Below are 26,895 nucleotides of genomic sequence, written 5' to 3'. Positions count from 1 at the left end.
CGAACAATTGCGAATCAAATGAGGACTTGTCTACTCCGTAGCTTGTCTGGGAGTCTAGGGGCACAAAGTCTAAATTAAAACCACCATGGCACTACTGACGGCACGTGTACAACCTTGTCTTCCTGTTTTTGATTTCTTTTGTATTGCTATTCAAATACAGAATTAATTCGTGATCTACGGAGTAGAACATTTGAATAATCATTAAAGAGAGATACTCAACGGTGTACTGTCAAGTCAAATGCTAAGTCTACTGTCTCCGTGGCGCTCAACTATTCTGCATGACGGGATCGTCAAGTAACTTTAATCGAGAGGCACACCACAGCGGCTGTTCTAGGCAACATTATTCTTTGTGGATCTGAACGAAAGACCTTGAAATCAAAACTTTGCAGCTGGCAGTTGTGTTTTGATACTTTATATATGGAGATTTTCCACTATTGAACATCTGGGGAGATAATTGAAGATGAAGTTTTGTTTGGAGTGCTAGACTATGTATGTCCTTCTCGTGGCTATTGCCAGAGTTTCGCGGCTTTTTTGCGTAGGGAACAATCATCGACTTCTGTCTTCGCTATAATATACAATGCAAGCTATCTTCCTATGTACCTAATGATTGTTTTAAGTTTCAAGTCACTAAACTATTCAAGAGATTAACTTTGTTGCCTGCCATCCTGACGATACTCGACATTGAATCAATTTGGGTTCGAAAGTGAATTTGTCGTTTCATCAATAAAGGCAATAAGTCCAAAGATATTACCATAGGTCCATCACTCATGTTCTCATAATGTCGGGGAGTCCTTTGTCAAGCCGATTTGACTTAGCAGACAGTGATGTACAGACCAAGACTGGATGTTGATTAGCCACGGTTCAAATGTTTGAGACGCACAGAGTAAACTTACGGAGCGGGATTGTAGTCCTCGAAGAAGTTGAGGTTGGTGCTACCAGCATTCTTCATCTCGAAGCCGACTGCCTGTCCAGCGGGGCACTGGAAGGTGGAGATCAGGTAGGAGTTGCCAGGGGAGACCGTGGTAACGCCGTAGTCTTGCTTGACTTTGGGAGCATTGCTGAAGGAGGTCTGGGAAGTAGCGGCAGACTCTAGCATTGCAAAATCGATCTTGCCGTCGCCGCTGAAGGAGTAAGAAGAGGTCTCGAGATCCTCCTTCTTGGGGAACAAGAAGACAAGACTGCAGGTCTTGCCTGCGTCCGAGGAAGGAATGTCAAAGTTGAAGATGCTCGAGACGGTGGAAGAGACTGTGCCGTTGAACGAGGTACCAGGAGCCTTGTTGGGAGAAGAGGAGTCGACAGGGATGATCAGGTGAGGAAATTCATATTGTCCAGAGAGATCGGTCGGGCAGTTGGGGCTGGAAGACTGGGTGGCAGAGGCAGAATGAGAAGGCTGAGATCCAGAGCCAGCTGGGATGGTTGACTCAGGGCAAAAGGTACTAGTCATGGTTGTCTTGACGGTGGTGGTAGATCCCGGAGCGCTCGACTCGGGAGTAGGAGAGGTGGCAGGGGTGCTCTCCTGCACTGCGGAACTTGTTGGAGTGACAGGAACGACCGAGCCGGAGACTGTGGAAGAACTGACACCGGTGTTGGCACAGTTGTCGGCATGCAGCTGAATGTTCTTGCAGCCAGTCACATCATTGGGATTAGGAGAGGTGTAGATATTCAGTCCTCCATTCTGACCAGTCTCACAGGCGACAAAGTCGGTCTTTCCGTTGTAGGTGAGCAGGCCTTGGGCGTTGACGGAGAAGCCGGCGGTGGGCTGGGCTCCAGCATCACACTGGAACTGGGTGGTAGGAGCTATCAGTATTTGTTAGGACGTTGTCTATCTGTCAGAAGTGAATCCAGATACTCACGGGTCAAAATACATCCACGTCCGTGGCCATCGATGATTCCGCCATCGGAGTTGATGCAGAACTCGCCCTCAGGAAGGTTGCCGAAGACACGGTTCTGTCCATCATCGAGCTGGCCAATGGGGCCAGAGGCACCGCCAGAAGCGGCCAGATGGAAGCAACAGGTGTTGTCTCTGGTGACGAGAGCATTGGCTCCGACAGCAAGAGCCGCGAGAGAGGCAAAATTCTTCATTCTGTGAGAGCGAACGGAGGGAGGCGAGGTAGGACAATAGGTGAAGCGAATGGACAAACGGTTTGAATAGTCTGTATTGGTACGACTAAAGACCGACGTTGTTTATCTTTTGTCTGTTTGAGGACTACGACAAACACTGACAAGGACGATACGTGCTTGTTACTTTATAAACCCCGGTGGGTACCCTTACATATCAGCGTCATGGATGTCACTGGGACCCAGGCCAAGGTAGGTCAGCAACAGCTCATACTTCGCGTGAAAGCAGAAAATAGAAGCAAAGTGTTGGCCAGTAGCAATTCATTCCCATGTAATGCATGTGGGCCAATACTGATCAGTCTGGCATCATAAACACGCCAGAGCGAGTAAACAAGCTCGTTATTGCACGGGCCTATCGGCGAATCTGGAAGCAATCGGATTTCGACGGCATTCGATATGGAGGACGTCATGGTGGACAAGACTTTGTGGGGAGATGGTGAATAGCATTGTGATAGCATGGCCCACCTACGATCCCAGTACAGGATGGGCAACTACAGCAGCTATATCTAGTAACATTGTTGCAAAGCATAAGCCTGCGGGTGGATCAAGACCCATGTCAAAGGTCCTTGGATTGGCCGTAGAAAGCCTGCCCTGTGTCAGCAACCCTTCAATGTTGCGTGATACATGGTTCTCTCATGTTCAGGGCAAGTGACACTGCAACTGAGGTGGCGATATCAGATTCGATCCACGGAACCCACACAGTCGGAAATTGGTTTGGCCAAAGACAACAAACATTCCTGGATGAGGTTTCGAGGACGAAGGCACTGAGGTCCCATGGTTCTTTCCTTCTATTCATAGTCGCCTATCACCAGGGATGGCTGGTCAGTGATGCGTTGCACAGAGTTGAGCGCTACTGCGTTTTCCACACCATTAGTGATGTATTCTCACGACAAGCCCATACGCCTGGAAAAGAGCAGTGGAGCAGAGTAAAGAGTGGAGATGCCTTAAGGTGCCTTGCATCTAGTAAACGTCATGAGAGATTGTCGGTGTTGACTTAAGCTTCCGTAACATGGGCGCAAAACGGTGCAGCTTGAGTTGCCTTATCCTGTTACTGCTTAGTCGCTTTCGCAATGGGGCATGGCTTGTGCCTCACGGACTAGGATCTTATCATCTAGGGTCCTGCGCCTGGTCACCAATACTATGGTAGTCTGGGGCGTGGATTATGAGCCAAGGAAATGGACTGGAAAAGTGGGAAATTATACACATTCTAGAAAAATACACCACAGCGAGAACAAGTAAGCAACGCTCAAGTGGGACAAGATGGAGCTTCCCTGACGATGATACAATGGGTAGGTGACGACACCACTGGCAGCCAAGAACGCTGATTGTCTTTACATAGCTTTCCACAGTGAGTTTTTCAAATTAATAACTAATGCATGCACAGGGTTCATGGCTAGAGTGAAGTTGGCCTGGGTAATACAATGGATGTAAGACACTTTGTTTTTCATCATGCCGATCTATATATGGCAGCCATATCATTGGACCAAGTTATTATCCCATTAATAATTGCTCCATAATTCAGTCCCTTTCAAGCAAGCCTGCGAAAGTCCAGTAAACGAGGTGACTGCAACAACATGATCAGCCAAACACCAACATACACTTTACTCCCCGTACGAGAACAACCGCGGTGCGGCCAGATTATCCAGGATGTCAGCTGAAGGCACATATACCTATTGTTCCGATAATACAGACAGCCTCAGATTTGTCAATTAGTGCTCATAAATCATGGAAATGCTACCTGGGTGTAAAAATCTGTCAATTTTCGCATGCGCTTGACCCTTGGATTAAGACGGCCTTCAAGTTGGGGCTACCAATACTTTCATTGTCTGATGCACGATGTTTCCTGTTCACCGTCACCAAGAGGACTTCAAGGCTACCTGGCTCGTGCAGCTCCTGTTCGAAGAGATTCTACCTTTATGATATGACACCTGACACAACTTTAACCATAGCACTGAGCATGGGAAATGTCAATCGCTTGACATAAGGCCAGGCCTGGATCTCAAATCCTCTATCTCAAAACGCATGGGTGAACCAGCAGAGCGTCAATGCAAGCGTCATTCTCCAGCGTGAGCAAACAAGATGACCCTGGTCTTCCCACAAAGCCCGTTAGTGTGAAATATAGATTGACTGATGTAGTTGAGTAATGTCGATCCCTCAGATCGATGTAAGCCTTGCATCACTTGCATCTCCTCATCTCTGAAGCTGGCAAACATCCACTTAGTGTCATGTCCTGGATATATCACTTATGTGTATGTTTCCTATGTGAGATTGCGAGGTGGTTTCGAGGTATTCGGGGCACAGAATGTCATTAAGAGAGGCGGGATACAGCAAGTTCATATAGACATTGAATTGACCTTTGCATTTTCTGCCTCTCATGTATGTGAGAGACAATGGTAGGTAATTGCCCTGTGCTGCAGGGTTAAAGCTCTAGCTCTCGGTCCTGGCGGAGTGAGAGTTTGGAGAGTCGAAGCCTTCAACTCGACGGACAGACACATTGTGACCTGTTTGCAATGAGTGAGAACTCGACTGTCCGAATCCTCATTATCACATTATATCGGATTAAAGAAGGCCAACAACACACCGCTGTCGGGCGTGAGCGAAACACACGATATAGAACATTGATCCAGACTCAATTGAAATGGCACGATAGTAATACAAACAAAAGGTGTTGTAATTCCTTGAAGAACCCGTACTGTACAATACCTCATAAACAGCCGCTTTATATCTTGCCTCCAGTAATCTGCTCTCCCAGCTTCTTGACTCTTCCCTGGATAAGATCCCAACGAGCTGCTTCGCTCTTCTTCGAATCGTTGACAATGTTTTGCACTGTCGGAGGCACACCAAGATTCCAAATATTTTCACCCTGCTGGTGATCACTACGCCACGCCTCGTTCTCGCCGTCGGGGAACACCTTCTCGATCTCGGCGGCAAGCTGAGCCTCGGTGGTGATAAAAGTACGAGCATTCATGTAGAGTGTTTGTAACGAGTCCTGCCGTTCTAACTCATCCCGAACCTTCTTGCTCTCCAACTTTGCGCGAGCTTGAGCAAGGCGCTCTTCTCTGTCGGGATCGGGCAGCACCGGAGTACGTTTAGGCAGCATCTCCTGGACAATAGAGGGACGAGTCAAGCGCTCATCGTCTCTTTCCGGCTGCCGAAGAACTTGTTCGCGTCTTCTCTGTCTCTGAATGCTGCGGTACGCCATCAACTTGTCCGTACGCTGCTTCCGGCTGTGCAATTCGAGGAGACCTTCCCGAAGATTCTGCCGCCTCATGTCGGCCATTCGCCGCTTCCAATCCTTGTATTCAGCGTGTGGGTCGTTGGGGTCGATTTTGATATCCTTCGACGGAAGTGGTGTCGCAGCAGCAATGTATTCTTCGGAGGGCTTGTCTACTCGGCGGGCAGGGAAGAGCTCTCGAGGGACGGGCAGCGTACCCTTAACTCGGGGTTTCACTCGTAGATCGGGCTGAATGGTTTGAGGGACGTCGACGAAATTTGGAGACTCTGGTCCGACTCGACGGCAGGTGGAAGAGGAGAAGCTGCGGACTTGCGCCGTGGCAGCCCTGTAGTTGCGGAAGAGAGACATGTTGGACTGACGCAGTTTTCTCAGGGTCCCGAGAAAGCGGCAAGTCTCTTTTGAATAGAAAAGGGGCCAGCGGAGATTGAGGAGCAAGCGATCTCCAGCCTTGGCAAGTGGCCAGATAAGAAGGTAGCAAGCAATGAACGACCGAAGACGGCGGTCTCAATATCATAGGAGTTAGAAAAGATGAAGCGGATTTTCTTGCACATGGTCCGTGCACCACAGAGCTTGGCGCCCACGCCAGGGAAAAAAAATAATCTCGCTCTTGAGGAAATTTTCCCTTTTTCCTTCTCTTCTTTCTCTTGCGCTTTGCCAACTCTTATTTATCTACTCCTGCCTTTGGGACTTTTTGGAAATATTTTCTGAAGGCCTTATCAAGGAGTGTTATTCGACATGGGTACAGGAAAGAAGGAGGCGAACCGTAAGGTACGCCAGGGGAAGGTTGGAGATGGCATGGCCAATGTCAGAACGAAGGGTGAAAACTTCTACAGGTATGCTTTCATGTGCTTTATTCGGCGTGAAAAGAATGTTTGGTTGACTTAATGGAAGAGATGCGAAGAAGGTCAAGCATCTGAACATGTTCAAGGATGGCAAGCCTCGACGTGACGCTGCTGGAAACATCACCGTCGCCGCCTCATACCAGTCACGAGATGCACCAACGGCTCGGATTGAACCCAACCGTAAATGGTTCGGTAACACGAGAGTGATTTCTCAGGAGGCCTTAACATCCTTCCGCGAGGCGGTCGCTGAACGTGCCTCGGACCCGTACTCGGTTCTCCTCAAGACCAACAAGCTTCCCATGAGCTTAATCAGAGACAATGTTCACACTGTGAATGGACTGAAGCAGCATGAAGCGAAGATGGCCATTGAGACTGCTCCTTTCAGTGATACATTCGGTCCCAAGGCTCAAAGAAAGCGAGTCAAGCTGGGTGTTGCATCTCTGGAAGACCTGGCTGGGCAGACCGCCAAGATGCATGACGCCTATGTTGAAAAGACGGATCAAGCTACTCACGAAGATGGAACAATCATCGCTTCTGGCGATGTGTCCACCGACGACAAGACTTTTAGTGAAGCACCCACTGCTCGAGAGTCCGTCTTCTCGAAAGGGCAGAGCAAGCGAATCTGGAACGAGCTGTACAAGGTTATCGATTCTTCAGATGTTGTCATCCACGTGCTTGACGCTCGTGACCCTGAAGGCACTCGCTGTCGGAGTGTTGAGAAGTATATTCGAGAGGAAGCTCCCCATAAGCATTTGATCTTTGTGCTTAACAAGTGTGATCTTGTTCCTACGAGTGTGGCGGTAAGTAAACTCTCTGTTCATTCATTCCTACCCTCGAACCTGTTGCACAATACGATCATCACATTACATCTTCATGCTCCTTAAAAGCATATATGCCATTGCTAAGTCAAGTCTTCTTCCTGCGACTTTGTGTCGTGCTTTTCTCCATGGAAGTTTGTCTGTTACAGCTCTGGCAGATTGACGCTGGCCCGTGCCGAATTTCATTCTGAAGCTAGGCTGACCAGTTTTCGTTTTGAAGACTGGTCGTAAAGGGCTAAGTTGTGTTCTGTTTGTGAGTTGAGTGCTGCTTCTGCCTTATCGGCGGCTTCGTAGCAGTCCTCTTAGTAACATTTCACACATCTCACTCTTCTCTGATCTCAATTCTCATTTGTTTTGTTCAAGAAACGCTGGTAGGGTTTGCTAACTCTTCTACCAGGCATCTTGGGTACGGCATCTCTCTAAGGATTACCCCACGTTGGCGTTCCACGCTTCGATCAACAACTCCTTTGGTAAAGGTTCTTTGATCCAGCTTCTGAGGCAATTCTCCTCTTTGCACTCGGACCGGAAGCAGATCTCTGTGGGATTGATTGGTTATCCTAACACCGGCAAATCGTCCATCATCAATACTCTGCGAAAAAAGAAAGTTTGCAACGTGGCTCCCATCCCTGGAGAGACCAAGGTTTGGCAGTATGTGACTTTGATGAAGAGAATCTATCTCATCGACTGCCCTGGTGTGGTTCCACCAAACCAGAACGACACGGAGCAAGATATTCTCCTTCGTGGCGTCGTCCGTATCGAGAATGTTCACAACCCTGAACAGTATATTCCTGCTGTCCTGGCGAAGGTTCAACCCAAACACCTTGAACGCACATATGGCATCAAGAGCACTGGAGATTCCATCGAATTCCTTAGCATTCTCGCGCGCAAGGGTGGTAGACTCCTCCGTGGAGGCGAGCCCGATTTGGATGGTGTCGCTAAGATGGTTATCAATGATTTCCTTCGAGGCAAGATCCCGTGGTTCACCCCGCCTCCCAAGTCTGCTGGTGACGACAATGCAAAGATTGAAGGTCGGGAAGGTCGGCTTGGGGAGATGGGTAGAAAGAGGAAACTTGACGAGACAAACTCGGAACCTGCGGAAACCACCGAAAATGCCTCTAATAAAGAGGACGCCGAGTCCGAAGATGAGGAATTCGAAGGCTTTGAAAGTGACGACGACGATGACTCAATAGCGAACCTTGAAATCAGCGATGAAGAAAGCGGGGAGGAGTGAACAGAAGCTCTCTATCAACATTTTCACTTCTTACGAGCTCGTGCTTGTACAATTATACTGCCAAAGGCCGCATCGTTGGCTTGTGGCTCCTTGCCGCTCGCTGCTTAGACCAACAGCGCATAGCCCGGCAGGCAGGCTCCTGATTTACCTTCAGGTTGTCTTTCAGAGTCCGTGTTCAGCACACGTATTCCACCAGCATCCGATTGTACGGCCTGATGGAGTCGAGGCTTTTTGACGCGTGAACTCAGTCCAGTCGTGGACTTACACGACATAAATCGGGCGTGACACTCGTCAACACTTCTTTCAGTTAGGCCATCGTGACAACGCAATGGTCACTGAGTTGATGCTCAATGCATCGCGGTCCGATATTATTGATACCCACACCCTATATAAATGGAAATTAACAAAGCAGATGAGCTATTTCCGTTTACTGTACCTTGGTAAAGACTGTAGAAGCCAAATGGGCAGTACCTAAGCACGTAGAGGGTGCCTCACCGCCTGGAGCTTGTGTGGGGCCCTCTAGCCTCACTTTCCCCTCGCCCAATACAACTAGATAGCTCGTGAGGTTTGCATCATAAGTTTCTTGAGACAGTCACCTGCATGGTGTTTTCGGTGGAACTAGCGTCCATGACTACAACTATAATTCTTCATGTCTCTATTCTCTAGAGAGATGTGCGACCGTTCCCCCAATAATGGCGGAAGACGGCATGTCTATTGTTCCCTACGGATCTTCTAACTTTGACGTTGTGCTGTAAGGGCTCTAGTTTCCAGAATCTGTGCTTGAGCCAGGAAATCTAATGGTTTTAATATCGCAGGCGTCACAACGATTCAGTCGTCGTCTTCGACCGAGACTCCCAGCAGCTGGTACTGCGGAACGCTTCTGACAGCCATGCGGGCCTTGAATTGACCGACTGTCCGTATTGCCATCGACCGCTTCGCGAGAGCAATGCAGGTCAAGAAGGGCACCATGCTAGTCCTCAGCCAGAATTTGTCAACCCGGACTACTTTCGCATGCTTCATAATAGCTTGCCTAGCTCCGCGGACTCGTCAACACCCCCATCTCCTCGTCGGCGTTTGGTTCAACCTGCTCTTGCCGATGGGTCCACGAGCGAGCCAACTCCGTCCATAAGTGGAACGCAGGGGATATCCTCCGCCGCATTTACCCAGAATTACTTCAAAAAGTTTTTCGTTGAAGAGAGAATTCTAGGGAAAGGTGGAAAGGGTGTGGTGCTTCTCGTGAAGCATGTGCTTGATGGTGTATCGTTGGGACACTACGCTTGCAAACGTGTTCCAGTTGGTGACGATCACGAATGGTTGGAAAAGGTTCTGGGCGAGGTCCAACTATTACAACATTTATCGCATCAGAACCTCGTATCCTATCGGCACGTATGGCTTGAGAACGCTAAAATCAGCACCTTTGGGCCAAGTGTGCCGTGTGCGTTTATCCTGCAACAATACTGTAACGCCGGGGATCTACACAACTATATTTGTGGCTCAGTGCAAGATACGACTACGCCACAGCAATTAAAGGCGCGCCTGCGGAGAAAATCCAAGGGAGAGCCGGAACCTCAGGTTGACCTGGGCGGACCTCGCAAGCTAAATTTCGAGCAGATTTATTCGTTCTTCAAGGACATCACATCCGGCCTCCGTCATTTGCATGTGAATGGTTATATTCACCGGGATCTTAAACCTAATAACTGCTTGCTTCATGAAACGAGCGATGGTCTACGGGTGTTGGTCAGTGACTTCGGCGAGGTCCAGGCTCAGGATACCACCCGATTGTCAACTGGGGCAACCGGAACCGTTTCATATTGTGCACCGGAAGTCCTACGACGAGAGTACCCTGGAGGACCATTTGGCAATTTCACGTTCAAGTCAGATATCTTCTCCTTGGGGATGATACTCCATTTCCTATGTTTTGCGGAACTTCCTTACCGCAATGCTGACCTGATTCACGAGGAGAAAGAGGATCTTGATCAACTTCGTGCTGAGATTAGCCAGTGGACAGGGTTTGATGACGAACGTAGACTGCGACCGGACTTGCCTGAGAAGCTCTATACTTTTCTCAAACGTCTCTTATCTGTGGACCCCGACCGACGGCCAACTGCGGATGAAGTCTTGAGTGGCATTCAGGCCGGTGTCAACGGCAATGAGCATTTCCGGTTCAGGAGATCTAGCTCCACGAGTCCCGACCCTCGTACCAACTCAAGGATTCATTCAGTCGATAGCCCTGACGTCTCGTCGGTGGGCCGATCTCTCTCTCCAAGGAATACACTCGCTGGAAGCCCAGTGGCTCTACGGTGCAGCCCTAACTATGAACCCAACAGCGCCGTCCTTGAGGCAGCGTCTGTTGCCAATAGCAATGTGACAGAGGAAAGAGACTCTCTCAACTCCGAGCGAGAGCTGATGATCCGACCCAGGTTTTCTGCTACCCCTCCGCCTATGCAGGATCATATCGACCGTGATAAACAGACAAATGAGAATCGAGATACTCGTCCCCTACAGCATTTGCTACCTCCTCCGCCAACTCGTCATTTCCTGGCAAGGCTCTTCGGAGTAGTCTCGTCTCATCGATTGCCTGTTATGCCATTTCTGCCCCTATCTTTATTTTTCGTGAAGGTCGTTTCAGTTTTTCAGCCGTGTGCTCCTTTAGCTGTCAACCCTTGGGTCCTCTACCCCTTGCTTCTACTTGCGGGGTTCATTCTGCGGTCCCGCAGTTTACTGGCACACTTCATCGCTCTTGGTGTCCACATTGTCATTGTAAGCCTCAGCATGCGATTCCATAAATTGTGTCTCTGGCAAGCCCCTGGAGAGGCAATGCTTCTTTGATTGTCTATGGAGCGGGAAGCCTTTGTGGGCTGAGACTCATGCTACTATTTTCTGCTTATCCTGTGATGGCTCCTGCCAAAACACTTGCGGCTGCTGTTAGATGCCTCTTCATTTACTTTCTCATGACGTTACTGCCGCATAAGTCTACTCAGGACTTGATACCTGAGCTGTTGTTTGTTGAGGTCTTGAAGGAAAGATACAATATGTTCAATAGGACTGGTCAAGCAACAAAGCAAAGAGTACAATGCAAAATTTATCTGGTGACGTGGTATTTAAAGAGCCAGCTCCACGCATAATAACGATGCCAGCCAGAACAGTCATGTAGAGGGTGAAACGTTACCGAATTTCCACATACTCCGACCCATCAACCGTACGTAAGTACTCTCTACATGAGCACAATACGTGCAGCTAATAGCCGGGGACGAAACACAGTCAGAGAGCCCTCTTAATCTTTTATCTTGGAATCTTCTCAGGATGACCATACCACTGCTTCAGACATGATCATGACTCCGCCAGAGCTCCGGAAGAGCAAGTGGCAGTGCGAGAATTCCGGTCTAACTCGGGAATAGATCTCTACACAAAATAAAGGGGGGGAAGGACAAATGCTAATAGAATGGGTATATGTTCTCATGGCCATGATACTTCTATGATTGCCTCATCCGCGCGGCTTTGAACTTGCTCACGCGCTTGGGGGCTTCATCGGTGTCTATGGGAACCATCTCAGGCTCATCGTCCAGGAACCCGCCGTTCTGCTGGATCTTCCGGTTTCGCATCCTGTAGAACTCCGTCGCGATTTCTTTCCTGTGCAGCTGCTCGTCGAGCTCGTCTGGCTCGGGAGCGACCGCGGCTCCTTCTGAGACGGTTCGCTCGACAAGAGTGTCTGCGAGGACCTTCCCCTTCGTACCTTCGGGTTGAGGGGGCGGGTTTGGCTTTTCAATGATGTCCGAAATCGGCTGTGAGAATGGTTTGGGTTGCCTTGGTTTGGCGGGGAAGAGGGGAATGGAATCTGGTGTTGGGACCATGGGCTTGCGATGGGATGAGCGGAGATCTGAGGCTCGGATGCTGTTAATCGGAGGAACAACGCTAGGCATCTCTTCCGTGGTTGCTTTCCTGGCACTCTTGAAGCGCGAGGCCTTCTTTGGACCGCTACTTGCCGCTGGTGTCTTTCCGTTCTGCTGGATGCGTTCAACAATTGAGTCCGCCATTGCGGGCACTTCAGGCTGCTTGGGTGGAAGAGTCTTCTTCTCGGGAACAGCAGGTTTAGGGGCAGGAGCAATATCCAGCTCTTCGGCAAAAGCAACCTTTTTCTTCGGCTTGCTCTCCTTCATCACCGTATCAACAGAATTGTCGGATTTCTCGATGCGAACAACAGCAGGTCGTTCAAGCTCCTTCTGAATATCCTCTGGAAGGGAAGTGGTATCTTTGCCCACGTTCCACAAGCCCTTGGCGTTCAACTTCTTCTCTAGCTCCCGCATCTGCCGATGATAGTCTTCATCTAGGACAGGACGCGTCCTTCCAAATTCGTCCTCTTCCTCTTCCTCATCGTCATCATAATCATAATCATATTCATCGTCAACAGAGACTTCGTCCGCATCTTCGTCTAGCTCAAGCTCGGCAACGACAGCTCCGACTTCATCCAAGCTGTATCGTAGCATCTCGCGGCGTAGTTCTGCGTCTTCTGGTGGCTCATCGATATCGGTGATGGGCTGCTCCTCTGGCGTCTCCGCTACCGACTTTGAAGGTGCGACACTCTCATCCCGTTTTTCGGCCTGGTGATCCCTGGGGTCACGAGATTGAATTTCTTCAGCCCCACCAGCCCGATCATCCTCAGCATCGACAGGTAGTGTGGCATTTTCTGTATCTTTCCGCTTGGGGACCTCTGGTATGTCCTTCACACCGGCCTTTTTCAGAATTTCCAGGAGTTCCGGGGCCTGTTTCCCAGGCGTCGAGGTTGAGCTGGAAATCACATTGCCATCGTCATCAAGTTCCTCCATGATCTCCGTCATTTGATAATCCGCAAAAGGTTCTGAGGGAAGTTGTTCGGAAGTTTCCAGTGCATAAAGCTGAGACTCAGCTTTGCGCAGCCTCTTTTCCATCGTCGCAACATTTTCCTTCACGTAGTCAATCCGCCTCGATATCAAATCGATAACTTGTTGCCTCGATCGTGTCACACCTTGTTTCTCGCCCAGAATCACCCTGACTTCGTCTTCATTGACCAGCGTCCCGCCGAAGTTGCGGCCTATCCGGAGAAAATCACTAGTCGTAGCATCGTCGTCTAGATTGCTGATTTCCTCCTTCAACCCGTCGTACTCGGCCTCCCATGTCCGCCAATGATACAACGACTCCTGAAGTTTCAAAATATTGTTTTCGAGTTCGAGGCGCTGACGCTCGAGGTCTTGTAAGTGGCTGTCTGGCACGCCCATAGTAGAGGTTTTCAGGTATCTATCTTATATAGGGGGAGATAAAACCATAACATAGAACTTTGTTGCGTCCGACCTGACGCAAATTTGTTTGGCCAGAAGATTTGCTGTAGGTATGTTCAGATTTTAATGGCTGAGGCAAAGAAGGCGAAAGAAGTTCCGCAATACGGAACCGCGAACCATACTTCTGATTGGTCCGTCCCTCCAGCTAATCCAACTATCAAGCTAACGCCATCATCGACATGAACATCTTTCTCTGCCCTTGAGACTTCACATTATTTGAATTCTTTTCACAGCTCATCGATTGGCTCGGTTTTTCTTATTGATTGAGGAATCATGCCTCCTGCTCGCGATGCCCTCGCCCATCGCAGGGATGAAGATGGTAAGTGACTACCTCATGACTATCAGATCTTCCTACGATTAAATGCTGAACGGCCCTGTGTAGAGGTCTGTCCAGTTTGCAAATCGTCCCGCTACTTAAACCCGGATATGCGATTTCTCATCAATCCAGAATGCTACCATAAGATGTGCGAGTCATGTGTGGATCGGATTTTCTCCTCGGGTCCTGCCAACTGCCCTGTCGCGGGATGCCATAGGACTTTGCGAAAGAATCGATTCAGAAAGCAGACATTTGAGGATATCGGAGTCGAAAGGGAGGTGGATATACGGCGCCGAGTGATGTCGATGTAGGTTCTTCATTACTGGCGTTCTTTTTTCTGAGCCGCGCTAATGTCATTCAGTCTGAATCGCCGCGAGGAGGAGTTCGACTCGAAACGGGCCTGGGATGATTTCCTTGAACAACGTGAAGAAATTATCGCAAATCTCGTCCATGGTACAGACGTAGCGAAGACGGAGGCAGATCTCCAGAAATACGCGCAAGAGAACATGAACTCTATTCGGGCCAACCGTGCTCTCGAAGTCCAGGAGGCGACTTCTTTCCAAGAACAGCAGACACAGGAACAAGAGCTCGCACGAATCCGCCGGGAGGAAGCAAGACAAGAATACGAAAACGAGCGACGAGAAGTTATCGCTGGCCGAGAAGACTATCTCGCTCGGCTCGCATCAGGGAAACCAGGCGATGCCGCCACCATCGCCCGGGAGAGCCACAAAGTCCTCCTCAAGAAATCATCTGCGCGGCGTAGCGAGGAAGAGCGAATCCGTCAGAAGCAGGCAGCCCTGCGCAGCTCGGAGCTCAAGAAACTCGGCCAGGCTGCAACCACTGCTGACCGCGCCGGTCCAGCAGACACAGGTCTCATCAAGGGTCTCAAGAAGATTAAGACCCCGGAGCCCGAGAAGGCCTACGATCCATTTGGCGGTTTCATACCCAATAAGCGCGACTACTATACCCTGCGCGATCACTACCCATCCAGTTACCTTGACCCAATCAGGCAGGACACCCGAATGCAGGCTGGCGGGTACGATTTACGTGAATATTATTCTCGTACCCTACTCGAGGCGTTTGCAGGCTTAGGATGCTTTATCGATGAGGAAGTATCTAAACGCGATGCTACGAGCAAACTTGCGAACGCAAAGCCTGTGGCCACTGAGGGGGCAGCAATGGCTGCTGTATCCAGCTCTAAGGTAGCAACATGAACATCACTCGTTCTGATGTGATCGCCAGTTTGGATGCACTCTTTTGGTTTTTTTTGGGCTGACCCACAATTTTGGACCGGAGTTCTGGGCTATCGGGTTGGATACCTATATGGAGCATAGCGATGGCGTTTTCTGAAATTGATTCTCCTTTTTCTTTTCACACTTTTCACCTCTCTAGAATCGTCTGTCTCTGTATCTGAAAAGCGCGAATGTCATAAAGCCGAGTAATTTCAGGAACAGGATGAATTTTTCAGTTCATGTCCATCAATCAGAAGTCATCCATACAAAAAGAGACGCGACGAGAGAGAAAATTAGCCTGCCCAAAGCTAAATGGAATCGCAAGTGGAGTGTGTTATTATTTATTAGTATGCCTTACTAACCATAACAGCGCGCCAATGGTCTAGTGGTTAGGATGCGGTCCTCCCATTCCCCTACTGGGCAAGACCGAGACACGAGTTCGAATCCCGTTTGGCGCACTCTTTTTGCTTTCTGTAACATAACTGTTTGATACTTTTTGCAATGTTAGGTCCGTACGGATTTATTCCTTTTGTGACGGACATGCGCTTGATAATTTTTTTTTTTTGGCCAATCACGGCGCCCTCGCCATCAGCCTGACCAATGTACCGTGCATTGTGAATGGAGGCGAGCTCGGACATGTCCTCCGGGAAACCTCAGATATCTGGCCACCACAATGACGAATTGGGGGGTCAATGCTTGTGTATATATTTCTGCGAGAGTAAATGGATACCCTGTGCCGTTGATTTCTCCACTCTGTGCATAACCAAGTTCGAGCACGCATAGAATTGATTACGTTTGTAATTGATACCCTTAATTACGCAAAATGTCAGTTGCAGGAAGCCAGCATGTCTTGCAGACAGGGCTGGCATCTGGTATGTCCGCTACAGAAGGGCCAATGCACTCGCCCCACCCGAATCCCGTTGACCCCAAGATGAGTGAGGAGTCTTATGTGCTGCCCAGTGAGATCATACCAGACTCGAGGGCCCGAATCACACTGCGGGGAAAGGCCCACGATGTTCTAGTGCCTTATATATGCATCGGTGCCTGGTCCTGGGGCGATAAAGCCACGTGGAAATACGATGCAGAACGTGACCTTCCGAGGATCCGAGCCGCTTGGTCGAAGTTGCGACAGGTCGGGTTAACTTTTGTTGACACGGCCCCTGCGTATGGCGACGGAGACAGCGAGCGTATCTGTGGCCAGCTGTTCAAGGACATGAGGCGGGAGGAATTCATCATACAGACAAAGTGGATGTCATGGCCAGACCCGACAAACGTCTTTCTCCAATCGCACGGTCCGGAAAACGAACTCAGAAGCTCGTTGGAAAGGCTTGGCCTTGAACATGTGGATGTGTACCTTGTCCATGGACCAATTCACCTTAGCATGATATCGACTGTCGCGCAGGGTCTTGCAAACTGCGTCAACAGTGGGTTGGCACGTACCGTTGGCGTTGCCAATTATGATAGAGACGATATGATCAAAATGGCCGATGAGCTCGACAAGCATGGCGTTCCCCTGGCGGTCAATCAATGCGAGTACTCCGTCATTAGAAGACATCCAGAAGTTCATGGATTAATCCGCGAATGCCGCCAGAGAGGAATCGTCTTCCAGGGATATGCATCACTGGGAGAGGGCCGCCTGTCGAATAAGTACTCTCGATTCCATGAGCCTCCGCGGACTTATCGTTTCAGTAGCTATCCAATGCATATGCTTGAGCCAACCCTGAGCGTGCTTGAGCAAATCGCTGAAGAAAGGCGTGTCCCTGTGGCCGCTGTGGCATTGAATTTCAGTATCAATAAGGGAGTTCTTTCTCTGGTGGGAATCCGAAGTGGTGAGCAAGCGGAGCAGGACATGCAGGCTCTAGGCTGGCGCCTGACACCAGAAGAGATGCGACGGATTGAGTCTGTCAGTATCGAGGGACATACCACGGTACTGTGGCAGCATGGTTAGAGGCATGCAAGCCAGTCCTAGTACCTTTACAATCCCATTGGTTCCTTGATCGTTAAAAAAAACAGAACTTGGATACGGCAGCTATAGTCGTCAGACCTGGGAAATTAACAATAAAAAAAAGCGGCTAATTATCTGGATCAACGCTGTAAGTTATGGAACTGTATGTTGGCTTGATGTAAGAGGGAGTCATATGTGGTGAAATAATCGGGCGATGATTATGATGTTGTTTGCCCCGCCTCCCCTCAGTCCCGTCGTAGCACTCCCCGCATCACAGCAAGCTCGACGACCATCTTCGCTCTTTAGACTCTCAAATCCACAAGTCTAGCCTAATATCTGCTTTGCATCTGTCATCGGACAAAATGGAGCGGCCGAACAAGCCCTCAGCCATTGGTGTGGCTGCATCACTACCCCAGCCCACCATCACCTTCCGCCAAAACAAGATCGAGGCCACCTTGCCCACCGGCGAGTCAGTCACCGTTCACTTATATGGAGCAACTGTCACCTCGTGGAAGCTTGCAAATGGACGGGAACAGTTGTTTATGAGTGAAACGGCTCATTTGGATGGCTCTAAGCCTATCCGTGGTGGCATTCCCGTTGTGTTTCCTGTAGGTCTATTCAAAATCTCCTTACCTGAAGCTGGACAGCACAACTGATGCGAGACATCTCTTTCTTACTATAGGTCTTTGGCCCTCCTCCTCCCAACCACGCTACCTCCTCCCTCCCACAGCATGGCTTTGCGCGCAACTCCAATTGGGAGTTCCTAGGCAAGTCTTCGTCCGAATCGCTAGGAAAGAAGGACAGTGATGATTCAGTCAAGCTCGACTTTGGTCTGTCTCATACTATGCTGAGCGAGGAATTCCGGAAGGCTTGGCCGTATGAGTTCGGCCTTTTGTACAGTGTCACCTTGAGCAAGGAAGGTCTGGAAACATCCCTGCAAGTACAGAACAAGGGCAATCAGAATTTCGACTTCCAGGTTCTGATGCACACCTATCTCAGCATTGATGTAAGCGTCCATTAATATTCCTAAAGGTGCTACATGGCGTTGCTAAATACCAATGTGTTATAGGATATCTCGCAAATCCGGGTTAAGAACCTCGAATCCAAAACCTACATCGATAAGACCCAAAACGCTACTACGCACACTGAGAACTCGCCTGCATTGGAGATCGACAAGGAGACAGATCGTGTGTACAGAGCATTGGACCCTAAGGTTCCCATCATCGTGGCATCTGCCGCTGACGACAAGCCTATTTTCTCTGTTACACGCGAGGGATTGAACGATGTCGTTGTCTGGAACCCGTGGATCGAAAAGGCAAAGGGCATGGCCGATTTTTCCCCGGATGATGCATACAAGAAAATGATTTGCATCGAGGCTGGTTCCGTTGCTAGCTGGCAGACTTTGGAGGCTGGCGAGTCCTGGGAGGGAAGCCAGTCAATCCGCCCGAGACTGTAGATGCAACGGCGGGGTTGCTCTTTTCTCTTTACTGAATGGATGATGATAGGAAACTTTTTGATGCCTTAAGGAATTTAAAACAAATTTGCAAGCTGAGAGTATCCCTCAAGGCTCCAATCGAATGTAGTTCTTGCTGGACTTATGCTGGTTTCCACCCCATTGCCTTGAATAAATTTCGATTGCTAATATTACACATTGCGGTGTCTGAGAGATAGAGAAACATTCATATGGTCTTCAGGCAGCCTTCTGTTCGGACAGTCCTTTATTCTCTGTTTCCAACACGGCAGGAAGATCTTGTGCGATTTCGACACTGTACTGCGGGCCCCTGTAATCGTGTCTCCCACGAACAACCCACCATAACGCAGTCAAAGTGACCAGTCCTACAGCAATAACACTTGAATAGTTCATGTTGTGAACTGTGACCGGGAGGGTGATTGGAAAGCAAAAGAGGACAATCGTAACAAGAATATAGACCACAGCCAATCCGTTCACTACCAAGCCCGTCTTTCTTCCCATGTAGAAAGGTCCAGGCACTATAGTCTTCCGACCTGTCAGTACATGGGGCAGAATAGCCCCTAGATAGGACAGGGTGCTCAGCACGACATAGGACGATAGCAGTGCTTGGAACGCGGTAGTACTGCTTATGTATATGCAACCCAGGAAACTCACCATACCAGCCATAGCTACAGTGGCCCGGACGGGATTCTTCTGTGTTGGATGAACATTACTGAAGTATGAGGCGAAAGGCGTTGCCTTGTCTCGAGCAAGACTCCACCACATGCGACCTCCAGTGATGTAGACTCCAACTAGGGTTGGAAACGCAGTCACGAAGAGCACCGCAACCAGTCCGACTGCACCCTGCCTAGATCCTGTGGCTTGTCGGTAGATTTCTGCTGTTGGGAACGACGAGAACTCGCTATGTAAGACCGTATCGAGGTTCTCAATGGAGTAGAACAACGCAATCAGGTAGACAAAAGTGGTGACGAAGGCAGTTAACATCTGGAGCATCGTTCCTTGAGGGACTCTAATTTGGGGCTTCATAACTATGTAAAAACATTGTTACCTAGAGAAGTAGTAGATGTAAGGAGCAAATTACTAACCTTCTTCGGAAAGATGAGTGATGCAGTCAGGGACTCCAACTGAGAAGGCCGGGTTGATCAGTCCTATTAGGAAACAAACACCATCCGACCATCCGCCGGTGTTGTTGTGATATCTTCTCCAAACCTCAGTATTGCTTGCGTGCTTTCTCGGCATGACTGTGAGGACAATGATCGTCACCAATAGGCCACACATTGAGAGAACAAGAGCAAATCGATTCAACCTAGGGATGAATCTATTCCCAAAACAAACCACTGCACAACATATCCAAGCGAGCAATTGGAAAACGATGAACACCTGCCACGAATGCCACTGCGAGCCGGGATTGAGGAGCATATACATGACCACAACCTCATTTCCGAGCATGGAGCTAATCGACGCAGCCGACAGAAGCCAGGCACAAGCATTCAGGTAACCCGTTAAAAAGCCAACAAACCGACCGTATTCTTGGTTCGACACTGATGCCCAATAATAGACACCTCCGGCCGATGGCATGGAAGATGCCAGCTCGGACAGGGATGCGGATATGAGTGTATAGAATACACTGACAAGTATGAGGCCGTACAGTATTGCCATGGGGCCTCCATCTTGTAGAGCTGCAACGATCGTTCCTCCAGTAAGGGCCCAGGCGCTACGTGAACATATCAGCAAACTGTACAGACGGCTAGCCTTGTGCTTGACGTACTTCGCAATGACAATACCGAGACTGACCAAGCTGACGAGATCAAAATGCCTTTTCAGTTCTTGTTTGTGGCCTAAGGCAGCCTCTAAACGTGCATCGTCCATTATATTTGGATCATAGGAAGTATCTATCTGGTTGAATGGGTGAACAAATGACAGAGCTAGAAGAGAAGTCCAGTCTTCAAAGCCTAGCACACTCGATGTGCCACAGGTGAGTTATTCGATGGCATGTGCTCCTTAAACCACCGACCTCCTGTCTCTTACCCCCTACTATATGCAAGGAGGTATGACTGCCCCCATATGGACGCCACGTGGGTTGCATATCTGAAGGCTTACTTGAGCTTCAAATCGCAGATGCCATGGCCAGAAGTAGTATATCATGTTGTCCATCCTGAGCATACGCCGCGTCGGGATGCGATATGGTAACATTTGACGAGCTGTGGTATGAAAAGATCAGAACCGAGCAGAGAGCAGTCTCAGGACCTTTGACAACAACGTATGTAAGTACTTACCTCTACAACCGTTAGATGGATAAGGGAACTTTGCTCTTGCGATTCCCACGCAAGGGGGAGCTGAGGTAGTAATTTTCTGTCGATCCTCGCCACTGAGTCCACATTCTCGGGAATATTCATTTGCTTTTCGATTGTTCTCTGCTATCCCATATCTGGGTATAGTAAAGGATACATCTGGTGCCTGGTGGTGGCTTTCCAACAAGAGAGACCACCTTGTATGTCAACCACGTGCTGCTCGAGGGCGTTCGTCTTCAGCCAACTCATTCGCCAAAGAACTACTTTTAGGATCATCGCTTCATTTAATATCATCGTCTTTGCTTTTCTCACTGAGTCATGAAAGTCACAGCCTTGTTTATATCATTATCACCTGACTATTTAGCATGTCGTCAAAGTGGCCGTCTTGAATGGAATTTTGAGTCGAAAGGACTAGGTAAAGCCATATGTACATATTATCACGCTCAATCTTACAAACTTCAAGAATCCGCTAATCGTCAGGAAAGATCAGTTGACAGGCGCTTTGGATCGTGAAAGCCACCCAACTTCAGCAGTTTCTTCGCAAGGTCTTGGCCGATGCAACGATACAAATCACTACTTCTACTGCCTCTAGAATAGCCTTCGCACCATTGTTCCACCAGCCACAGCCATTTTAGACATTCTCAATGGATAGTCGATGAAGAGGACACGATTGGTGCCTATTTCGTCCGCCGAATACTTGAGTGTCACCATGGAGAAGTGTCGGCCGATGGCGATGCAGATATCCTATTTGAAAACAATTATAAACGGTCTTTTTGCGGTCGACTTTGCCCTTGTATTCAGCAATGGGCTTGTTGACATCCTGGAACCGGTGGTTTATACGGCAAAAGCCAAACTGAATGTGTTCTCCCAGATGACCAATGATAACCTTCACTATGGCAATTGGCCAAACACACCATTGCTTTTCAGCCCCAGGGTATGAAGATTCACCTCGTTAGCGAAAGATAAAAGGTGGTCCAATCAAGAATGGACGCTGACTGTACAATTGTTCCAGGACCACATCGGCTGATGCTGCAGGGTGAATATGAAGGGAACGTCGAGCTCCGTGAGGACCTTCCAAAAGGCATCGTACTAAGGTTGGTCGTAGAAGAGGTATGCTTCGCCATTCGGCCCGGCATGTTGAAAAAAACACAGCACAACGCCGTCGAAGCCAAGATCCTTGACGCACAGGTGAAGCTCCTGGCCAGCCTGAACAGGATTATGCATTTACAGGCAGGCAAAAGCTCCCAAGAGGTCTCGGTGCTCCTTGACTTGCTCTGCGATCCAGTTGTTCGTCACAGTCGCTGTCTCCGCCTCGGTCTTGTCCGCAATGCCCTGAGTCCCGGGGACAGTCAAGGAGATCACTGTACATCCAATGCCATGTTCGTTGGATGATTGGAGACGCACCCCGGTGAGATCATGGGCCTGGCGCATGTAGCGCTCACAGTCCCAAAGAGCGATGTACAAACTGGCGTCACGCTTCCTTCGTTTTTTCTGCCAGGCCAGAGTGTTCAAAAAAGGGTCATATCGCATACTACAGCTGGACAGAGATCATCAGCTTTCGCATTGTATTTCAGAATTGGCCTGATAGCCCTGGTAATGGACGAGAAGTACCTTTGATTCTTCATGCTGGCTAGAAGCGCCAGTTGAGTAGAGATCAACGAGGGGAGATAGTGGTTCCCAAAAATCGCATACGATTACCTATCACAAAGGCTCACGGGATAGACCCGGACTCAATTCTCCCACTCGACTAGGTCAGCTCTGAACATCAAATGAGTTGAGTTGTTTTCATTCAGCTGCGGCATTATCGATGACAGCTACTAATGTGCAGCCTGACTGCAGATATGCAGGGTGATTCTATGATGGGCAAGAAGTAAATGAATGATGAGACCTATCAGTGTCTGGTTCACTACTTCCGGCCAATGTTTGCTGGCTAAGGAAAATTAAGTGACAGGACGGTCATTATCTGTTGTTTTCAAGCTAACCAACTTTTCTCTTTGTTGCAACCCTAGAAGCTCACAGCCTCAGATCACCACGAGGGCCCAGCGCACTTGGAAAGTGATGCCTGCTTCGACACATTTGTACTTGTGCATCTGGGCAGTTACCAAGGCCCGCGAAGTGAACATGGGTTTTAATCCTGAATTGAATATATCTACTCCGTACAGGCACTTAAATCTTGTGCGGCCAAAGAGCTACGCTGAGGCGAGGTGCTCGGGGGTGTTGTCTCAGGACTTCCCCACTTACTGAACATACGCGTGGGCCTCGGAGGGATAAGAATTCCAGAAGAGGTGGCTGGAAATTCTGGCTTGCGGTTCTCCTCTCTCCTGAAGCATCTATACTTGCGACCTGCAAAGAATGACTCTTTGAAACGATTCTGGGGCTGATGTACATGGTTCTTCCATATTGGTTACTCCCTCTTCTCCTGAATAACTGGCGGAGAAATATGCCTTTAACGAGATTGAATTCGGCACTGAAGCCTTACTTACTGGAGAATGCTTTGGCTGGTACGAGCATGTACAAATGGCTCCAATCATTATCTGACCGCTATTTGGACAATTGGACTGAGGATGATTGAAGAAGTTTGATCTCACCCCATCACACACAAGGCTATTGTGCATCACCGAGTAGCCAGTGTGAGCATCTGTAAGGAAAGCAAAGCGCGGAATAGCTTACCATTGAGCGTCCGAACACACCTCAAGGACTACCGTGCATGCTGTTTTCCCCTAAGCTTGCCATTCAGCTGACCCTGGCAGTCTTGCACAATTCGTAAGGACACGCGAACCCTGTTCAGGCCTGGGCACAAATGCGTCTCCTAGATGTCGTCGTACCAGAAATCTTATCCTTACATGCGAAAATACGTCCTCAAATACCCTTGGTTTCAGATAAGATTAACCTAGGGAGGAAAGCTCGCTTACAGACGCTTAAGGGGGAACTATGTAGATGTTTCTCCAAGTGGCCTTGGCTGCGCTTAACATGGCAAACGCATGTGATGGCATTCAACCGCCTCCCTCACTGGAGAATACCTTGGCTGGATGTGCAAGGGAAATAAGCACTCAAATATAAACACCCAAACATGATTCCAGTGGAACGACAACAGTGGATCATACAATTTTGTTGCTCATGCTTCCCAGCCTGTCATCCTGTCCGAGGTCCCGCTCGATGGCTGGAGTTGGGAAACGCTCAAGCATTCTTTGATGTGTAAGAATGCACCCAAACAGCGTTGCTCAACGCTGGATGTGTCTTTGAGCGTGGATGTAGCCAATGGTCCTTACGACCTGTGGTCCCAGTGATCCCCTGCGTTGAACTCTCCCCTCCCTCCCTTGCTTTATCTGGGTCTGGAGTCTGACAAATTATGACATGCAACAAACGAGGGATTGCACGCTGTATCGTTTAGGTCTAACTTAAAAATTCCGATGATAATGCGGTCAATCAATGTTTGGATACGCGGACCATTTGATATGCCTGAGACATCGTGGCTCACAGTGGACTGGCTGATAGAGCTCGATCTCGATTCTTTTAAACCAGTAAACAGCAATGCAACCTTGACATTGCATCCGAGCTGAAGCTGTTTGCTTCGGATGAGCAATAGCACTCATTGTTGGATTGCCCATCCGTTGCGAGCCATTGCCACGATGGGGAACGTGTCGCCCACTCCACACCAGTTGCTCACGGAATCTGTTATTTTCTGGAGCATTGCGATTGTCCTCTACGTTGGTAGAATGTGTGTACATTGAGATGCCCTTGAGGAAACAGTAAAGGTCTGATCTGGCGAAGGATATCTCGTGTTATCTCAAATGGATCGGTCAAGCGCTTATACTGTATGCCCCAGTAGGTTTGCGGCAACGCGTGTGACAGCTACTAACAGTAAGGTGGTGTAATAGTTGATGACTATGTCATGAGTGCAACATTTGTGGGTGTCTACCGTCTGCTCGTCCTCAATCAGAAGCGGCTGACATGTCAATGATCGCATCCTAGTTGATCTATACGAGTCTACTCGTTCTGATCCAAATATCCGCCCGTTATGCGACGAACCTGATGGACCCAGCCGACTACGACAAAGTTCTAGCCAATCCTCAAGAAGTCAAGGACCGGATCATTGGTAGTAAGATCGTCATTGGTTTGGAACAGTGCATGCTGTTCTCAACCTGGGGAGTCAAGATCTGCATGTTGACCCTGTTCTGGCGGTTAACTAAGAACCTCCGATTACATCTCTATGTCAAGATCATTGCCGTGTATGTCGCGGTTGGGTTCGTTGTCATTATGATCACCTATTATGGCGTCTACTGCCGACCATTCTCCCAGTACTGGGCCATGCCTGTCAAGGACCTACAATGTGCGACCTACCAGAACTACTCTATCACTCAGGCAGTCTTCAACATAACGTCAGATGCAGCCATGCTAGCGGTCCCGGTCCCGCTACTCATTAAAGCACAGATGAAGACGAGAAAGAAGCTGTTGCTTATCTGCATCATGAGCCTCGGCGTATTCACCATTGTAGCAGCCATTCTGAACAAAGTGTTCAATTTCGCCTCCCCTTTGACCACCACCTATCAGATCTGGTACATTCGGGAGGCCAGCACAGCAATTTATGTGGCAAACTTGATGTGCCTATGGCCGCTGCTCCGCAGGCTATTCGGCCTGAAGGCATTCCTATACGGAAGCAGGCAGTACCGACAGCAGGGTGCTGAGGCTGGCAAGGACTCCTCAGGCTCACAGTCGCGACCTTCGTTTTCTCTGAACCGAGTCCTCAAGATCAAAGGCTCCAGATATCGACGGGCTATCAAGGAATTTATGCCGTCCGTCGAACAGGATGGGCGAGAAGCAAGCAAGGAAGCAATCGCTAATCCATCATCTGAACACCTGGAGAACTCCGCAGAACTCCAGGGAATAGACTTGGACGAATGGGAGGATCAACGAGAATGTATGAGAAAGGGACGTGCGCAAATTGATCTTGAAGCTGGATCGATCAAGGGCAACAATACATCGGAACAACGCTCTAGACCGGGTTCACCAGGGCGAATAGCCTACCAGGCCGGTGAATGGAGGGTTTAATCCTGAAAAAAAAAAAAAAAAAAAAAAAAAAAAAAAAAAAAAGAGTGATTGAATCTCCCAGCATTGATCAGGAAAACGGTAGAATAACGGAGAACATTATGAACCCCGGAAGCACCCGGGCTAGGCCAAAAGGCTCATTCTGTGACGCCTGTCGCAATACCACGAATAGACCCATCTGCTGCTAAGCAAACCGCAATTACAGGACACATGAAATCACGCAAAGAGAGAAAGACTGACCACCTAGTTTACATGAGAATCTTACCCGAATCGCCCTGCAAAACCGATCAACGCCGGCTGGGGAGGCATAGGCAGAGTCAAGAGCCGAGGTGGCCTCCCATCCTCTAGATCCAACTTGCCGTCATCTTCTACCAAGCTGACTCTGCACAAAGGACACGAGGTATGATATCTCGTCAGCCACGGATCCACGCACTCTGGATGGAAAATATGCTCGCAAGGAAGCGGCCGGACGTCCTCATCATCCCTGAGCTGTTCCATGCAAATAGAGCACAGGATCGGATCCGGGACGTCGCTCTCTGCCCCAAGTGCTTGCTTTCCTCGGTGCAGCGCCCTCCAGATACTGAGCTTGGCAAGGGGGAACTGTCTGTTGATATCGACATCAGCTAGTATTGTCCTTCCCAGGAAGTAGAGACGCCTTGTTTCTGCCTCCCGTCTGTGGCTTCGATATCTTATGGTGATCACGGCCCTAATTTGAATTAATCACTTGATCAACACATATGACAACGAGAGATAGATGACATCAGACCGACCAGACAAGGAGGAATAGAAACACAACGATCGGAGGTGCAATATATCCCAGAGGAGTTGCAGACGAGGACTCGACTGAGTGATCAGTCATCCCAGATAAGAGGTATCATTGAAGTTGAACTGGAACTATCTTTACTACCACAGTATGAAAAGCAAATGCTACGTGAAGGGAAAATTGATATCACCCTTTGATCTCCCGACTTTAGGAACTCCCAGACTATTCAAGCAAGTCAACACCCTCGTGGCCAAGAGCCAACCCCGCATCGTGAT

The 26,895-nt window shown here is 49.1% G+C and overlaps 12 protein-coding genes and 1 non-coding gene across 13 annotated transcripts; 8 read left to right on the top strand and 5 right to left on the bottom strand.

Annotated features, from left to right (window-relative positions):
- Positions 1-371: 371 nt before the first annotated feature.
- Positions 372-2,631, bottom strand: AFUA_4G08960 (putative GPI anchored cell wall protein). The gene is made up of 3 exons (XM_746836.2): positions 1,854-2,631; positions 894-1,797; positions 372-839 (listed from the first exon to the last, which is right to left on the bottom strand). Exons 1-3 carry the CDS (start codon positions 2,080-2,082, stop codon positions 812-814), a joined length of 1,161 nt encoding a protein of 386 aa, XP_751929.1. The 5' UTR covers positions 2,083-2,631; the 3' UTR covers positions 372-811.
- Positions 2,632-3,509: 878 nt separating this feature from the next.
- AFUA_4G08940 (uncharacterized protein) lies at positions 3,510-5,892 on the bottom strand. Its single transcript, XM_746837.2, has one exon. It carries the CDS (start codon positions 5,699-5,701, stop codon positions 4,838-4,840), a length of 864 nt encoding a protein of 287 aa, XP_751930.1. The 5' UTR covers positions 5,702-5,892; the 3' UTR covers positions 3,510-4,837.
- A 102-nt stretch (positions 5,893-5,994) lies between these two features.
- AFUA_4G08930 (putative GTPase NOG2) lies at positions 5,995-8,717 on the top strand. Its single transcript, XM_746838.2, has 3 exons — positions 5,995-6,186; positions 6,245-6,995; positions 7,411-8,717. The coding sequence occupies exons 1-3, from the start codon at positions 6,089-6,091 to the stop codon at positions 8,242-8,244; spliced, it is 1,683 nt and encodes a 560-aa protein (XP_751931.1). The 5' UTR covers positions 5,995-6,088; the 3' UTR covers positions 8,245-8,717.
- Positions 8,718-8,792: 75 nt separating this feature from the next.
- AFUA_4G08920 (protein kinase IKS1) lies at positions 8,793-11,073 on the top strand (the record flags this gene model as incomplete). The annotated part of the gene is made up of 2 exons (XM_746839.2): positions 8,793-8,995; positions 9,060-11,073. Exons 1-2 carry the CDS (start codon positions 8,937-8,939, stop codon positions 11,071-11,073), a joined length of 2,073 nt encoding a protein of 690 aa, XP_751932.1. The 5' UTR covers positions 8,793-8,936.
- A 644-nt stretch (positions 11,074-11,717) lies between these two features.
- Positions 11,718-13,496, bottom strand: AFUA_4G08910 (prefoldin-like protein; the record flags this gene model as incomplete). Its single annotated transcript, XM_746840.1, has 1 exon — positions 11,718-13,496. The coding sequence occupies one exon, from the start codon at positions 13,494-13,496 to the stop codon at positions 11,718-11,720; it is 1,779 nt and encodes a 592-aa protein (XP_751933.1).
- Positions 13,497-13,804: 308 nt separating this feature from the next.
- AFUA_4G08900 (TFIIH/NER complex subunit TFB3) lies at positions 13,805-15,338 on the top strand. The gene is made up of 3 exons (XM_746841.3): positions 13,805-13,875; positions 13,939-14,179; positions 14,234-15,338. Exons 1-3 carry the CDS (start codon positions 13,830-13,832, stop codon positions 15,084-15,086), a joined length of 1,140 nt encoding a protein of 379 aa, XP_751934.2. The 5' UTR covers positions 13,805-13,829; the 3' UTR covers positions 15,087-15,338.
- Positions 15,339-15,475: 137 nt separating this feature from the next.
- On the top strand, positions 15,476-15,562 carry tG(CCC)1. The gene is given in 2 exon segments: positions 15,476-15,512; positions 15,528-15,562. It is a non-coding gene (tRNA).
- A 365-nt stretch (positions 15,563-15,927) lies between these two features.
- Positions 15,928-17,052, top strand: AFUA_4G08890 (aldo/keto reductase; the record flags this gene model as incomplete). Its single annotated transcript, XM_746842.1, has 1 exon — positions 15,928-17,052. The coding sequence occupies one exon, from the start codon at positions 15,928-15,930 to the stop codon at positions 17,050-17,052; it is 1,125 nt and encodes a 374-aa protein (XP_751935.1).
- Positions 17,053-17,411: 359 nt separating this feature from the next.
- Positions 17,412-18,505, top strand: AFUA_4G08880 (D-hexose-6-phosphate mutarotase; the record flags this gene model as incomplete). The annotated part of the gene is made up of 3 exons (XM_746843.1): positions 17,412-17,657; positions 17,732-18,055; positions 18,119-18,505. The coding sequence occupies 3 exons, from the start codon at positions 17,412-17,414 to the stop codon at positions 18,503-18,505; spliced, it is 957 nt and encodes a 318-aa protein (XP_751936.1).
- Positions 18,506-18,739: 234 nt separating this feature from the next.
- AFUA_4G08870 (putative choline transport protein) lies at positions 18,740-20,797 on the bottom strand (the record flags this gene model as incomplete). Its single annotated transcript, XM_746844.2, has 2 exons — positions 19,606-20,797; positions 18,740-19,548 (listed from the first exon to the last, which is right to left on the bottom strand). Exons 1-2 carry the CDS (start codon positions 20,387-20,389, stop codon positions 18,740-18,742), a joined length of 1,593 nt encoding a protein of 530 aa, XP_751937.1. The 5' UTR covers positions 20,390-20,797.
- A 360-nt stretch (positions 20,798-21,157) lies between these two features.
- AFUA_4G08860 (uncharacterized protein) lies at positions 21,158-22,388 on the top strand. The gene is made up of 2 exons (XM_077804609.1): positions 21,158-21,226; positions 21,297-22,388. Exon 2 carries the CDS (start codon positions 21,796-21,798, stop codon positions 22,201-22,203), a length of 408 nt encoding a protein of 135 aa, XP_077660755.1. The 5' UTR covers positions 21,158-21,226; positions 21,297-21,795; the 3' UTR covers positions 22,204-22,388.
- Positions 22,389-24,386: 1,998 nt separating this feature from the next.
- Positions 24,387-25,865, top strand: AFUA_4G08850 (uncharacterized protein; the record flags this gene model as incomplete). The annotated part of the gene is made up of 2 exons (XM_746846.2): positions 24,387-24,518; positions 24,784-25,865. The coding sequence occupies 2 exons, from the start codon at positions 24,387-24,389 to the stop codon at positions 25,858-25,860; spliced, it is 1,209 nt and encodes a 402-aa protein (XP_751939.1). The 3' UTR covers positions 25,861-25,865.
- A 129-nt stretch (positions 25,866-25,994) lies between these two features.
- AFUA_4G08840 (putative RING finger protein) lies at positions 25,995-26,889 on the bottom strand (the record flags this gene model as incomplete). The annotated part of the gene is made up of 4 exons (XM_746847.1): positions 25,995-26,100; positions 26,123-26,563; positions 26,628-26,700; positions 26,811-26,889. 4 exons carry the CDS (start codon positions 26,887-26,889, stop codon positions 25,995-25,997), a joined length of 699 nt encoding a protein of 232 aa, XP_751940.1.
- Between the last annotated feature and the right edge of the window lie 6 nt (positions 26,890-26,895).

This window comes from Aspergillus fumigatus, chromosome 4, assembly GCF_000002655.1.
Source record: "Aspergillus fumigatus Af293 chromosome 4, whole genome shotgun sequence".
In the NCBI taxonomy this organism is placed as follows: domain Eukaryota; kingdom Fungi; phylum Ascomycota; class Eurotiomycetes; order Eurotiales; family Aspergillaceae; genus Aspergillus; species Aspergillus fumigatus.
Note: the sequence above shows the minus strand (reverse complement) of the source record. Positions and strands in the feature narration are given on the sequence as shown.

Excerpts from the sequence above, each read along its gene's own strand:
- AFUA_4G08940 (XM_746837.2), bottom strand. The coding sequence starts at position 5,701 with ATGTCTCTCTTCCGCAACTACAGGGCTGCCACGGCGCAAGTCCGCAGC.
- AFUA_4G08860 (XM_077804609.1), top strand. The coding sequence starts at position 21,796 with ATGGACGCTGACTGTACAATTGTTCCAGGACCACATCGGCTGATGCTG.
- AFUA_4G08960 (XM_746836.2), bottom strand. The coding sequence starts at position 2,082 with ATGAAGAATTTTGCCTCTCTCGCGGCTCTTGCTGTCGGAGCCAATGCT. Across the intron at positions 1,798-1,853 it reads ACGTGGATGTATTTTGACCC|CTCCTACCACCCAGTTCCAG; the intron begins GTGAGTATCTGG and ends AAATACTGATAG. Across the intron at positions 840-893 it reads GAGGACTACAATCCCGCTCC|TCTTGGTCTGTACATCACTG; the intron begins GTAAGTTTACTC and ends ATCAACATCCAG.
- AFUA_4G08900 (XM_746841.3), top strand. The coding sequence starts at position 13,830 with ATGCCTCCTGCTCGCGATGCCCTCGCCCATCGCAGGGATGAAGATG. Across the intron at positions 13,876-13,938 it reads CCATCGCAGGGATGAAGATG|AGGTCTGTCCAGTTTGCAAA; the intron begins GTAAGTGACTAC and ends GGCCCTGTGTAG. Across the intron at positions 14,180-14,233 it reads CGGCGCCGAGTGATGTCGAT|TCTGAATCGCCGCGAGGAGG; the intron begins GTAGGTTCTTCA and ends AATGTCATTCAG.
- AFUA_4G08930 (XM_746838.2), top strand. The coding sequence starts at position 6,089 with ATGGGTACAGGAAAGAAGGAGGCGAACCGTAAGGTACGCCAGGGGAAG. Across the intron at positions 6,187-6,244 it reads AAGGGTGAAAACTTCTACAG|AGATGCGAAGAAGGTCAAGC; the intron begins GTATGCTTTCAT and ends ACTTAATGGAAG. Across the intron at positions 6,996-7,410 it reads TTGTTCCTACGAGTGTGGCG|GCATCTTGGGTACGGCATCT; the intron begins GTAAGTAAACTC and ends CTCTTCTACCAG.